This window comes from Cheilinus undulatus, linkage group 18 (assembly GCF_018320785.1).
Source record: "Cheilinus undulatus linkage group 18, ASM1832078v1, whole genome shotgun sequence".
In the NCBI taxonomy this organism is placed as follows: Eukaryota; Metazoa; Chordata; class Actinopteri; order Labriformes; family Labridae; genus Cheilinus; species Cheilinus undulatus.
In genome coordinates, this window is record NC_054882.1 from 24,864,572 (window position 1) to 24,879,234 (window position 14,663).

Below are 14,663 nucleotides of genomic sequence, written 5' to 3' on the forward strand. Positions count from 1 at the left end.
TGAGGAAAATACAAAATCAAATAGATTGAATTTCACTTGGTGGTAAGCCACTTGTTCATGCATGGCGATCCTGTTCATTTGTGTTGCGTTCAAAAATCTGCAACAATCAGAGTTGCCCTTCCATGTGAAACAATATGGAGATTGTTGGTGTAAAAACAGGAAACATATGCACATTACAAAAAAAAAATGTTTTGCTCTGTTGGAGCGTCACAATTTGCCATTAATGCCATTTCTTATCTCATGCTTCAAAATCCCCAGAGCTGGAACATTATAGTCTCTAATCACACATGCTGGCATGTGTGTGTATGCACTCTAGCACCCAAAACACACACACACATGCACAGACAGATATAAACAAGTAGAATCTGAAAAGATAATGAATACCGCTGCTATTACATTCAACTAATGTTTGTTAATAGCCTGGTGCCATATGGAGCTCCATACGGGTAATGCCTCTGTTTGGACAAGCCGTCTGTAATAAGGCCTTGCATTTTCTGGTTGTACTGGGGCCAAGGATGGTGGGACTGAAGGATGCTTATCCAGCAGACTCCTCTGATTCTCCCGCCCCTAAATTGGGAGCTACAGGCCTCTGCAGACATGTTTTATCCTTCCAATCAGAGCTGAAATTTGTTGGTATACACTCTATGGAATGGAAGTAGTGGTTTGTACAGAGAAAACTGTATGACGTGACTGATTACCCCCCATCCTCCCTCAATTCAATCCATCTCTTCCCCTCAAAACATCCCCCTCTGGCAGCGCTGCAGCCCAGTGGATAACCAAGCGTGGATTAGCAGTGACATCACGCTGAAGAGATGGCTGAGCCCAAGTGTGAGGAAGGGTGAGTACTTGGGTGTGTGTGTGTCAGATGGGTGTGAGTGTTACGTGTGTGTTCGGGACTGATTAGACGATGAGGGTGGTGGTGAGAGGGAAGCGAGGATTAGAGAGCCATCCGAGAGTTGCCTAGGTGCTGACACCACTCCACCTCACCGAGGGCTCAATTTACTGAGGGATCAGACTCATTTATGGTGGGCTGGGATTATTATCAGTTCAATAGGGCAATTTCTTTATTACAGTCACCCTTCAACCTGGGAAATGTGGACACTTGTGAGACATTTATGGGTGCATTTATCTTGTTTCAGGTATAATCTGGTGCTTTTATTCTACATTTAATTGTGTATTAGCAGATTTAAGCAGAATAATGATTTAAGAAGTACTTTGAATCCAAGCATCTTTTATGAGTATCAGTCTTTGCTTTGTATTCAAAAAGTCTAGTCATAGCTGGGTTATGACTTTTGCACTAATATTTCTCCTACCTGGTCTTAATTCATTTCATATCCAAAGCTGGTAAATTAAATAAAGAAAATAGTTTAATGTTAAAGATGCATGTTATTAGACATTATTTAGCCTAAAAATCAGGGCAAGAAACCTAAACCAAAAAGCAAGATTGCATGGTAGTTGCAGCTTGCTGGTGTTTTTGTGCTTTAAAGTAATGCCACGGCATCTCAATCAGATTTCGGCAGACTTTGACAAGGTCACTTAAAACCCTCCATGTTGTAGAGGCGGACTTGCTTGTGTTTTTCGGATCGTTGTCCTGCTGCATAACCCAAGTGGGCTTAAGCTTGAGGTCATGGACGGATGGTCGGACATTCTTGTCCAGGATTTCCTGACAGAGAGCAGAATTCATGGTTCCATTAATTACGGCAAGCTGTCCAGGTCTAGAAGCAGCAAAGGAGCCCCGGACCATCACACTCCCACCATGTTTGACTGTTGGTAAGATGAGGTTGATGAAATGCTGTGTTGGTTTTACATCAGATGTAATGGGACGCACTCCCTCCATAAAGTTTAACTTTTGTCATGTCAGTCCACATAATAATTTCCCAAAGGTCTTGGGGATCATCAGGATCTTTTCTGGTAAACGTGGGAAATAATTCTGTCAAAGCAGACTGGGCCAAAATTACTCCACTGCAGTGTGAAAACCTCATTGCCAGTTACTGCAAATGCCAAAGGTGGCACACAGTTATTAGCTTTAGGAGGCAAATGCCTTTTTCACATAGGGCCAGGTAGTCTTGGATGTTTTTTTTTTCATTTAAAAAGTGAAATTATCTTTAAAAAAAAAAACCCTGAATTTTGTATTCACTCTGGTTATCTTTTTCTGATATTAAAATTTGTTTGATGATCTGAAATATCTACGTCAGGAATGGGCAACTTTGGTTACTGAGAGCGCCAAAGTAGTTTTATTTTACTGCAAGAGGGACAAATTGTTACAAATTGTGGGATACGCTTGACTTAACAACTCCAATTATTTTGAATCTAACAGAAAGAACAAATATGTAGCTTTAATCATGCAAATAGTAACGCCTAATTTAATCATCTTAACCCATTTTTTTGTAATGCAATGAATACAATAGTTAACTTTCTTTTCTTTTATTTTACTTTTCTACCTTTTTTAAATACAAATGAATTTAATGGTATAAATATTCTTGAAATATTGAAATTAACTCAAGGGCCACGTGAAGTGAGGAAGTAAATTAATGTGCTAAAATGTCTCCATTTTCCTGTGATAAAGGGTCAACCCCCCCCCACTAAAAATATAAAGAAATAAACTAGATTTCACTGGAAAAACTTGTTATTTAGAAATAATAACATCAATAAGTCCAGATCTCTACTAAAAACCCAAAATTACTCATCAAAGGAGAGAAAGACTATAAAAACCTTAACGGATAATAGCTCTTAAGGTTTCTGTAGTTGTAGGTTTTGCCGTTCTTTGTATTTATTGCAAACATTGTTGAAAATATCTATTCCCACATATCAAATCAGCTAAATTTTAAAATTCTAAATGTGAGTGAAGAGCCACATTTTCATCAATAATACAATCTTAAAACGAAAATAAAGAAAAGGCTGGTCAAAATATATATGGTATTAGGATTATCTCCTTAACAACAGGGAGTTTAAAGAAGGCTACAATGAAAAAGGCATGGAAATCTTTTTTGAAAGGTTTCATGTTGGACAAGATAGGATAAAGAGTTGTTTACCTGGACATTTATGGCAAAGCATACCTTTACTCATCCTTTAGAACAATACTCAGCATAGCTCACATAATTCTTTACAATAGAAGGACACTAACAGGTTTGGGTTGCATCTACAACAAAAGAAAAGTAGTGAACGGAATGAAGTCAAGTGTGGAGAAAATGTGCTCTAAAGTCAGGTTTACCTCGTTTAGTCACACATTGTGCAATGGTTGAACACCACAGACCAGTTTTGACAATTGCAGAGAATGAACAAATGTCTCACAATTAGAAACATTGTCAACTTCATTTTTTAACAAGGTAGATAATGTTACATTTGGACAAAAATTACCAAGCTTTTATAATTCTCGTGTACAGTTTAATACAGTTAACTGTCTTTTGGTGTTTGTTCACAACAGGGAAACACATTTCCTCTTTCCTCCATACGAACAGAGGTTATGACAGGAATTTGGGCGTTTCATTGCCCCCTTCCGTTGTAAAGCCTCTGAGTAACAGAGAATCAGGAGCTGAAGCACAAACAGACATATAAGGCTCCGTACAGGGCTAAAGAATAATGTAGATAAGGAATAACATTGCCAAACTCCGTTAGGAACGGAGCGTCCAGAAGTCTCGCGAGTTTTGTAAGTTTGCGAGAACAACTCGTTTCTTCCCGGGAACAGGAACGTTTCAATTAAGCTAAGCGTAAATCCTGCACACATTACACCGTAAAGCTAAATATTTACTCTATGTTGTTGGAACTCAAATTTATCTTAGCTCTACATTTACCTCGGTTTTCGGGTAACTGGTAACTTTCCAGCAAAGCTCGACTCGCAGTCCTTAGCACCTGAAGTGTACGGATGCTAACGAGAGCTAGCTTGCCACATCGTCGGCTGTAGAAGTTGCTGGAAAAAAACGGAAAGAAAAATGTCTTCGGAGCAGAGGACAAGCTGGATGCTGACATGCGCTACGGTCGCTTGTGTCGCTGCTCTCTATGTGCCCTGTGTTCAGAAGACTGTTCCCGGTGGAGACTCAGGTTGGTGCTAGCCTGCTAGCTTAAGCGTCTCTTCTGGTCATGTGGCTTTGTTGTGCTCCAGGTCAGCCAATCTTAGCTCCGTGTTTGTGTGGCTGCTGCAGCTGATCGGATGTGATCTGAAGTGATACAGGAACAGGTGCATAATGATTAACCTGAGCCTGTACCAACATCCAGATCTTTAGGGTATGAGTCAGTATTTTGTTTTTTTTTTTCCTTAGGATTCAACCTTAATAGTTCTGCATTCTAAATATAGTAAGGCAGAAACCAATTGAGGTAATGCATTCTGAGTAAATATCTCAGGATAAAGAAAGGGGATTTGTTGTATCAGGTTTAATCTGAAAAGTGCGAACAAGATAAATAAAAAACGCTTTCATAAAATGTCTTATTGTTACAGGTTTTAATGATTGGGGTTTGCAAATTCGTTTTATTGTCATTTTTTTTCTATTCAGCCCACTACAAAAAAAACTTACTTCACAAGTCTCAAAGTGTATTACAAAGAGATAAAAGAAACACAGGCAATGATGCAAAGGTAGCCAAACATTGCATTTTGATCCTTCAATGATCTGCTCTTTTTTTCATCATGAAGCAGAATTTACCAAGCCCACCATTGATCACCCTCTAATAATAAACCACTGCAGTTTAATTCTGAGAATATTAAGAATTATTTAAATTTCTGTAACACTGGAATTAACAGAGAGCCATTTAGAATTTGTAAAATTTTCATAATAGTGTAGAATTAACAAATATTTGTAACATTTTCAAAGTATCAAAATTGCTCTTTGAAATTATCACCAGACATGTTTATTTTCAGTTGGCGTTTATGGATTATAGCCAAATTATGGAGTTTTTTTTTTTCTTTATTTCTTCAAACTCTGATAGGGTATAAGACAAAGAATAAAAATATGCACACTTACCAGTCTTTGTTGTGTTGAGATCCTGCCAACAACGCCAATTTGATGAGGAAGTTACTGGAACACTGAGATGAGAAAAAGACACAGGAGACTCAGATGGCTGACATTGAACTGTTTACAGAGTCTTGGACGAGGAGAAACAGTCCAGGCAGAGAGGAGAGACTCCTAGAGTCCCATCCCCTGACCTTAAAGTTTGACCTGAAGCCTTGAAGTAACTTAAAGTGTAAGTGAACCCCTGGCTCAGAGCTAAATCTGCCCACCTCTGTAATTCAAAAAATGCACAGAAATGGAACAGTTTGGTTCCGAGAGGAGGGAGGGGGAAAAGGACTGGGCTTTTCAGATGAGGCGAGAGTGACAGTGATGTCCCCTTGTCAGAGAGAGACACAGACAGAATCCCACAGCACTGCTGCCTCATTTTGATCTTTTAAAGTGGAGGAGTTTTCCCCTCCAGAGTCCCCCCTGACACAGGCTATAGTGTCGTGGTGGTTCTGAGCACAACCTGTTCGGTCCATTGGCTCGAGCAGCGGCGTTACTATAGCCGAAGCTCTCAGAGCGGAGACAGTGCAGGTGCAGGCAGGAGAGGATGGGAATGGTCTCTGAATGGTAAAGTCAGTTAGAGGCGGTAACGCTCTACCTTTTATAGAGACTTTGTGACATAAGCCCCACCTTTTCAGAAAAGTTTTTTCAAGGCAGATGTCTGTTTGAGCTAATTAAAAGCCGTAAAATCCAGATTTTTATCAGTTTGGTGCAAATTTCAGCTTTAACACCAACACTGATATGTTTTATCATAGTTCAGTCAGATACCTCAGTGTACAGTTGGAAAAAAAAAGTCTTAAAGTGTTCACTACCTCTTTAAGCATCCTCATAATATCTGTTGAGACAGAAATATTGGAAAGGACATAGACATTTCTTTAACAATAAAGAACGTGAGCTGGGTATAGACTGTCGTGACACAGGCTAACCACTGAACCCTAGATTGCCAGCCATTGCAATCTGTAGCACATGGGTTGTTTACATTATCTCAGGAAAGATAAAACATATCTCTATAGTATGAAGTGTGATTGGAATCTTACCTTTTTTGCCAATCTACAAATGGCTCCTGGCGTTTATATCCCTTTCAGAACATTTTTAATCCAGGCACAAAGCCTGGGGTTTATTCAGCTTTGATACTACAAATCCACTTCGCTAAATCTGTGATAATGTGGCTATTTATCATGCTTTTCATGATGAAAATGTCAGCAATATTGCTATCAGTCGTCCATTTTGACACCAGAAATAAAAGACGACAACTTCCTATCAGCCAGTGGGCCAATCACAATGCTTGAATTTCTTCTTTTATTGTTTTCTTGTTGGTAGCAACCAAAGTGGAGATAGTTTAGAGTGATAGTTTAGGTTGTTTGTTATTTTTTTCTCCTTATAGACCAGGGCTGTAGAAACTGAATACCGATGTGAAAAGTCGTGCTTGTTGTTGATCTGGCCGTGATTTGTTTAAAGTTTGAGATTTTCTTTTACTTCATACAACTTTTAATACATTTATCTGATATGGTTGAAACACAGATATTCTGATAGTACAGGTTGTCCTGAAAAAATAGATAACCACAACTTAATTGTGCCTAAAAGGGTTGAGATTCTACAGACATTTTTGCATAAAAAACACAGGCAGACCACAAATAGCTAAAACTGTCTTGGGGTTCCAAGCGTTTAAAAGGGAAGTGGATTGTATTTCAAAGTTAAATGCATCATATTCCAACATTAAGATGGAAATTTACACAAATTTCTAACGAAATGCAGTCAGAACATGTAAGTAGATCAGGTTTCAAAATCACCATACTTGTTTTGTACATTTCCTCCTTTCCTCCACACATAAATGAAACATTTGTCATTCATCTAGTTATAAGTCAAAGTTCTTTTCTCTGTTTGGACCCTCTTAAAACAAGATAGTACCTCAAGAAGTTTATCCATGGAAATAATTTGTAAATAGGAACATGATAAATGTGTTATTTCTTTCTTTATGATTAACATCATTGCACATGTAACTGTTTTGCTTTTTCCTCTGAAGTTGTAAAGAGGAAGGTAGTAATATTTTTGTAAAGACTGGAGCAGCATGGTGGGAGACTTGGACACCACATATAATCAAAAAGGACTGTTGACCAGCCTTGACTTATAAAATAATATGGTTTGCTTGAATTGAACATGTATGTGCATGAATTAAATTTAAGGCTTAACATAGGAGCTGAATGTCTTCAATCAGCACCTTCCTGTGTTGCAGGGCGATGTGTTTTCCAACATACTTGTAATGCAGTTTATAAAGGCCTGCCTTGCACAATTACAAACAGTGTTTTGAAGTGATAGCTAGGTTACAAACTTGTAAATGTGGACTTTAGGGCATGAAGGCTCTGCTTGTTAGCTTTGCTTGGCTCTGGCATACAAGCTGCTGCTGTGCAGAGGGGAAATGCACAATTCGCAAAATGAAAGCGTATGAAAAGCTCGTCCGGATAGGAGAGAGCGGAGACGAGGTGAGAGCAGGCAATTGGAGTAGCTGAGTAGCCCCTGCTGGTTGTGCTGCTGCCGAGCGAACGCAGGCCTTTGAAAAAATGGCCAGCCCCTTCTCCACAGTGTTTAGGGACGGTGCAGGATGCCCGCTCTGATAGTGCCAGCTGAACACCCTTCCGAATTCTCCAGGTCTCCGTCTCTGTGTCCTAATCTCTTTAGGTGTGATGTGCCCTGGAGAGGCTTGAGCACAGCCCCGCGGGTACGCTGTTGTCTAGGAATGTGGAGTGTGGAAATGATGGGGATTATGGGAAGACTGGTGTGGGTGCCCATGCTCCACTATCACAAAGACTCTTGGCACCCATGCCGCTACCCCGTTGAGTCAATATTTTCCTTTTTTAGCAGTGGGGCTGCAGAACTGCATCTCTGTGGCTCCGAGATGGATGTTTTGGCTCAATATTAGCTAGAGTTTTTCTCTGTTGAATGGTGTAAAAGTGTGCTGCTACTGAGGGGAAATGAGTGAAATTGAGGAACTGATGAGGGCTGGGAAAGTGTGATGTAAAAATGATGGCAGGTAGCTGGCGGCTCATGCCAGGTGAAGTGAAGCTGTGAAAACATTTAAGCTGTGCAGGTGGAGGAGTTCTGACTTCATGGTCCATTAGAGCGATAAGAGTTAGGGTTCCTCATGTGGCAGAAATTTAGGCATAATAATTCACTGTATCGGCAAGGTTGCAGAATATGTAATGCAGCCAATGCCATCTGAAATGCAGCCATTCTGTTCTATAATTGTTGGGGCTGAATCTGGGCCCAAGTTGTTGCGCTGGAGAATGTTTATTTTGAGTTTTGAATGTTTTCTGAACACTTCAAGATGCTTGATTAAAAATAACTGACTGTGGTGTGTTTGGAAAAAACTGTTTTGCTGTATTTTCACAAGGATTTTTCTGCAAATTGACTCTGCAATCCATATAGATTTAATAAAGGATAAATATAGGCTTATTATCTTGTCATTGCTTCTGTAGAAAACAAGGGCTCTGTTTTTATTGTATTGACTACCCACCTAGTACCAGTAGAGGGAGCTGTCTTGAACTAAAAAATTATCAATGTCATTTAATCTGAACCAAATTTCAATTTTCATGAGTGGGAGATGCAAACATTGGGTGAGAAATCAGTCTAATTTGAAACGCTCTGGGTGTATTCTGGCACAAATGGGTTTGTGCCCAGATACGTTAAAGCTCCCTCAAATAGCTTTTAGGGGTTTTCTTTTCACTTTGTGCTGCGCCTCACACAGAGCTTGTCAAAAAATTGTGCAACCGGCTCTTATTTTTCCAGCTTACCTCATTCTGTGACTGTCACCAACGTTGCCTTTCTGTTTGTGCCCGACGGACTAAAGGAGACATTGAGACACTGGGAGTGTGGGAGCGACAGAGAGGCACGTAGAGCAGCAGAAGAAAGGGGGAAAGGAAAGGACCCCGATGCATTGGGGAGGATGGGACTGAAGGCATTATTCTCAGATCAGCATATGTGTGTGTCTTTGTGTGACAGAGAGGGAGCCTAATGGTTTGTGTGTGTGTGTGTGTTTATATCTGTGTGTGCTGGAGAGAGGGAGGGAGGCATCAGGGGAGAAGCGAGAGATGAAGAGAATGAGCGTGCCGCTTAGGAAATGTCACACTGGGAAGATTTGTAGGTTTTGATCCTGGCAAATTAATGCAAAACCCCAGTGCAAGTATTTGATTTGGGAAAACTTTGGGAGCAGACTTGTCTCTTAATAATAATTATTGGGTTTACATTAATTTCCTCCCCTATTCTGTTTCACAGGAGAGCTGATCACCACTGCCTGTGAGCTGGGGGTAAGTATTAGCTGTATTGTTTAATCAATTCACTCATTAACTCTTATAAGCATTAAGGAAGTTTAATTAAGCATGGGCAGAAAGCAGATTAATTTACTTTCAGTCCACAGGTTTTTCCCCTTCTTTTCTATGCACTTATTTTACTAAGTTGCAAGTAGAGAATGCTATAATTTGCAACCCGTTTTTCAAATCCAATTAAAGTCAATGGTAAGGCGATGGCTTTTGTAGGCTTTGCCTTATGTACGGTATAAGGCTTATTATATCCACCCCTCTTTTTTTGTGTGTGTGTAAGCCGCGAAGAATGAACTAAATCGGGTTAACAGTTATAATAAGTTTTATTATTTAATAAAGTTTATTACGCCGCTGTGATCCTTTTAGGGAGGCTGTGTCGGTGTCACTATGCCAGTAATCCTGCCGTTAGTGCTGCAGTCCGTGTGGCCTGCCTGTCTGCTTTTCAGGCCTCCCCAGGGCCTTGCAGGCCAACCCCTGGGCCCCAGGCTGCTGGCCCCCCTTTCTGATCCCCAGAGTTTCTGAGTTCTGCTTCCCTGTGCCCCCTGTTGCCTCTATCCCTGTCCCCCTTACACCATGTGTCTCTCTATTTCTGTGACTCTTAACTGATGCTCTTTTTGACGCTAACACTCATCAAGCTGTCTGCAGAATTGCTTTCTTTTTTCTCGACATAACTTGTTCCTTATTGCTTTGTGACTTCTCCTGACCTACATGCTCTGTCTGCAACCCTCCCCTCTGTTCTAGGTCAAGTTTTTATGTATGTAACCGAGCCTTTGCTGCGTCTGAGGTGACCGGTGATGCAGCCACACTGTCACCTCTCGCAGCTCTGCGTTCATCAGAAGAGCTGCCCTGTCTCCCCGCCTGCGTGGCTCATGTTATCAGGGCCAGCGAATGAGTCTGTGTTTAATGACTGAGCCCTTATCTGGGTGGAGGAGACTTAGTAGCTAATTGCTGTGATTGCTTAGATCCCCCAGGCGAGAATGACTGCAGCTCGGAGGTGGTTTGGGGGGCTGGGGCTGGCGAGCACCACGTGCTCCAGCGGGGGGCTCTAGGGAGCGGCACTGTCCTTGGGAAGAGGCCAGAGGAAAAGAAGTAAGAAGAGGGAGTAAGTTTGCGGTCATACTAGGCAGCTTTTCCCTCTTCTCCAGTACTAAAAACTACAGTGTAACATATTTGCTTTCAGTAAGGACAAGACAGCAGCTAGATTTTCTCCGAACTTAGCTTTGGCTAAGAAAATAACATATATTTTCTTCTCCTTAATGCCACTTGTACACAGGTACTTTGATTTTTTTCTCCTAATTTTATTATAGCTTTTGTAGTATTGCTTTCACTCTTCTTCTTTCTTTAAAAAAAGTACAATACCTACAATTTTCCTAGATATAGGCAATAATACCATATCCAGGGGTATTTAAAAGGAGCCACGGTATTGTTTTAGATGCCACAGGACAGTGCTGTGTAATACACATGTTTATGATAAATTCCTTAAGAGTTTGTGTCTTTTTCTAGCAGCAGCACCACTGCCTGTGTGTGAAGATGCTATAAAAGTGATTAAAGAGCTCCTGTTAGGGATGTTGGGCTAATTTGTCAAACAACAAACTTATTAAAAGGATATGCTGTTGAAATGTGTGCTTCATGGCATGGCACCGCTCTCCACACGGCATTGCACGATGTTCTTCTCTAATGTTAAACTGTGAAACATGCACTACTAATTGAACCATAGCAATGTGAGTTAAAAAACTTGATGATGAGGTGCTGCAACAGCAAAATCAAGCACATAAAACAAACAACAGTTTTTAAAATGTTAAAACTTCTGTTAACCCCTTTTTATGGGATATTTAGATGAAGTTAATAGCTGTTGGTTATTTAGGGCAGTGGTTCTCAAAGTGGGGGTCGGGACCCCCGGGGGGTTGCGAGACGCTGAAGAGGAGTCGCAGGGTGCTTTCTAAAAAAAAAAACAAGACAAAAAAACAATAATTAAAAAAAAGATTTAAAGTTGTATATTTGTTCCACTATTGTTAAAAAAATCCTTAAATTAGTTAATTTTGAAATAAAGCCATAGTTAATACATGAAATTTGTGCTTAAATGAATGTAATTTGTTCAAAAACTCCCTAAAACTTAAATTTGTATATGATGTTTCTTGCAGAATCGTACTGTTTAACCACCTCCAGGTGTAGTGGGGGCCCCCCAGTCTCTGCTGTTATTTTTGGGGTCACAGGCTGAGAAGTTTGGGAACCCTTCATTTAGGGTGCTGAAGTCATCTGCAACTTTTTATAAGCTTCCTGCAGAAGGAAGTCGTGGCTGGATGAAACTTGCAATGCAAAATAAACAGCACAATAAACGATTATAATTTTTATGGCCTCTCTTTATTAGTTTAGATGCACACAAAACATTACTTCACATTCCTGGATCCTGTCCAATAAAAGTTTTGGATTATTATTTCTCATATTTCCTCTAGGAGGGAGGGAGGGAAGAAAAGAGGACAGATATGGACCATTGCGCACAGAGAGAGAGGAAAATAGGAACAAAACTTCCATTTGTTTATCTCTTCTGATGAACCTCAGTTCACCAGGGAAGTGTGTAAACAGTGCAGCTCTAGGTTGTTTGCAATCATGTGATCCCATTAGGAATGAAGGGGAACGGAGGAATGTTAGTGGTTTACAGTCCTAAATGGATCTCTATGCTGCAATTGTCAGAAAATGTCAACATTTATTGATACAATCCCTGCACTTAACTTAAAGTTGAATAGATTAACCTGGCATGGAGTTGGTTAACATCACAAATACTCAGTCCTGCAGGCCTCCTAGCGTAGTCTAGTCAGATGAAGGGCGACAAGAGTCTAGAGTCTTGTACACCGCTAAGAGGCTAGCTGAGCCCCTTAAACATATAAAAAATCCTCACGTTTTTACAAACATGCTTTTAATTGAAAAGGTGATAGACTATCAGCTGGATAAACCTTAAGTGACCAAGCGATGAAGAGCTGTTCATGAATTAGCCTGTTCTACAAAATGGCACTTTTAAGTTAGCTGCAGTAGCTAGCTCTTCTTTGAGAGTCAGTGTCCTTTCCTCCATCCTTTGCTGTTATTAAATCCACATTTAAAAAGCCAAACTGTGACCAAACAAAGAGCCGTTTTGGAGCCAAACAACCAGCTCTACTTAGCCGGGCCGAATGATCTGGATGTCTCAAAAGACACGGCAAACTTCAACTGAGGAAACATGGGTAAATCAGAGTTTAATGTACTAAACCAAATACCAAACTGTGCTGAACCAAGTCGGACCGCTTTGAGGAAACGGACCATACCTGAGTGTTGTGCGGGAGGGTTTTGACAGAGGCTTTTTAATTCCTGCCCACCTCTGTTTCTCCATGAGTTTTTAAATATTTTGCTTTGGCCTGAATACAATACTACTTTAGGACACAAGTAGCTGAATAATTAAGAATTTTTATATTGTCGCACTTTGAACGCTTGGGATAGTTATAAACTGCTTAAAACATTAACTTTTTGGTAGTGTTTCTCTATTTTGAAATCACTTTTTCTCTGCTGCTGCATGACATCATCTGCAAAGAACCTAAAATGCAAAGGACCTATATAGCTTCCAGCACCCCTGTAATAAACCTCCTTATAGTTTTTTTTAAAGATTCAAAACATTTTGTCAAAGGATTGAATGAAATGATTGAGGTGTGCTCTAGGGGTGCGCGATAAGACGATCTCAGATCGTGAAGAAATAGAATGTACTGGCGATCTGCTTAATCTGTTTTATCGTAGGATCGGCTCTACTACTTCTCGCTCTTTGCTCCCTCCCCCCCTCTCCTTCTGCTCCCAAATGCAGTGGAGACTCACGCTAAAAGTGAAAACGAAACTAAAGATTTAGTTCTCATGATGATTTCGAACTATTATATGAAGCTTTGTCTTGGTTTTCTGAACCATTAGTGTGCAAAAAAATATTTATTTGCACAATCTGCTTATCAACGTTTTTTTTTTGATGAGCTGTAAAGACAGCGTCCTCCGGTCTGCCGAGGTTTAAACAGAGGAGAGAGATGAAGCATACCGCGGTTCAGCGGAGTAAAGTATGTCTGAGGCAGGTAGCCTACTGACTTAACAGTTACAGCCGACATTGTTTTGCTTTCAATTATTATTTTCCGAGTAATTTACAAGCCTTTCCATCTGGCAAGTAAACGTCACAGGATAACGCAGTCACAGGTGAAATGTTGCAACATCAGCGTCTTTTTACGGAGGGAGGCGGTGATGTCCACGGGGTCCAGACATGCATCATTATTAGAAAATGTTTTAAACAGTAAAATCATTGATTTACATGCATTTCTTTGGCCTACATTCATACTGCTGCAGCACTTAATCCTGCCTTTCCTCCTCTTCTCTCCTTCATTCTAAGCAGCAGGCAGGTTCCAGTGTGACACCTTTATATCACTGCTCATCACAGCCTTATTCAGAGCAGTAAATCAACGTATACACAACCTTTTTAAAATAGAAATCAAAATTGCTTTAAAATAACATACAGTCACTACTTAACTGCATAGCCACATGTCTCAAAATTTTGTCAAATGTGTGTCATTTTTATATTTTCTTTATTTGGCAGTCTGTAAACAAGGCTGAAGTAAATGTGATGTCAAATTGCATACTGTATGAACAGGCTACTTGTTTAAAGCTTCAGCAGCAGAAATTCTTTTTAAAGACCATATACTTTAAAATGCAAATCAAAGTGTCAAAATGTGCTTAATAAACAGTGAAGCAGATTTTAAAACACAGATGAAGACACACATCATAATACTAAAGTGGTGCAGAAAATTGGTTCCAGAAGACAGAATAGATCAGAATGCAGGAAAACAAATGTTTGGAACTTTAATATATTGTGGGATAAGACCTCTGTGTATATATATATACACACACATACATACACACCCACACCCACATACACACACACACATGCACACATACATATAATGCATTGGCCAACAGGATGGTGCAGAAGAAATAGAGAAAAATCAGAGAAAAGGTTGTTTTTTTCTGGTCACTAACTTGCAAATTTATCTTAGAAATTTAATGAAAAAAAAATCGTGATAAAATCGAGATCGTGTTCTGGCCATAAAAAAATAGTGATATGATTTTTTTTCCATATCGCCCACCCCTAGTGTGCTCTGCCCTGCTCGCTGCACGTGCATGTGCACACAGGCAGGTGTTTGGTCTGACCTGCTTGTTTAATGTGGTTTTTAATAGGGCTGAACAATTTGCGAACATAATTTAATTGCATAATTTTTCCCCCTAATATTGCGATTGTGATTTAATATGCGATAATTTTTTGGTTCCTCATCGTATGGATTGTTCAGGAAACACAAGCAATAAACCATTCTATATT

At 40.0% G+C, this 14,663-nt stretch overlaps 1 protein-coding gene across 7 annotated transcripts in view; it reads left to right on the forward strand.

The window, feature by feature from the left end:
* The first annotated feature begins 3,906 nt into the window (after positions 1-3,906).
* Positions 3,907-14,663, forward strand: part of tmem260 (transmembrane protein 260) — a 48,172-nt gene continuing 37,415 nt past the window's right edge. For 6 of the 7 annotated variants that reach the window (XR_005993308.1, XM_041812851.1, XM_041812844.1 and 3 more), the window contains exons 1-2: positions 3,907-4,038; positions 9,255-9,286. Coding sequence is in view for 5 of the 7 variants with exons in the window: in XM_041812851.1 (XP_041668785.1) it covers positions 3,930-4,038; positions 9,255-9,286 (141 nt within the window). In the remaining 2 variants the exon portion in view is untranslated. Of the gene's footprint in view, positions 4,039-4,131; positions 4,222-9,254; positions 9,287-14,663 lie in introns of those variants that run through there. The other variant, XM_041812846.1, reaches the window with a different exon arrangement.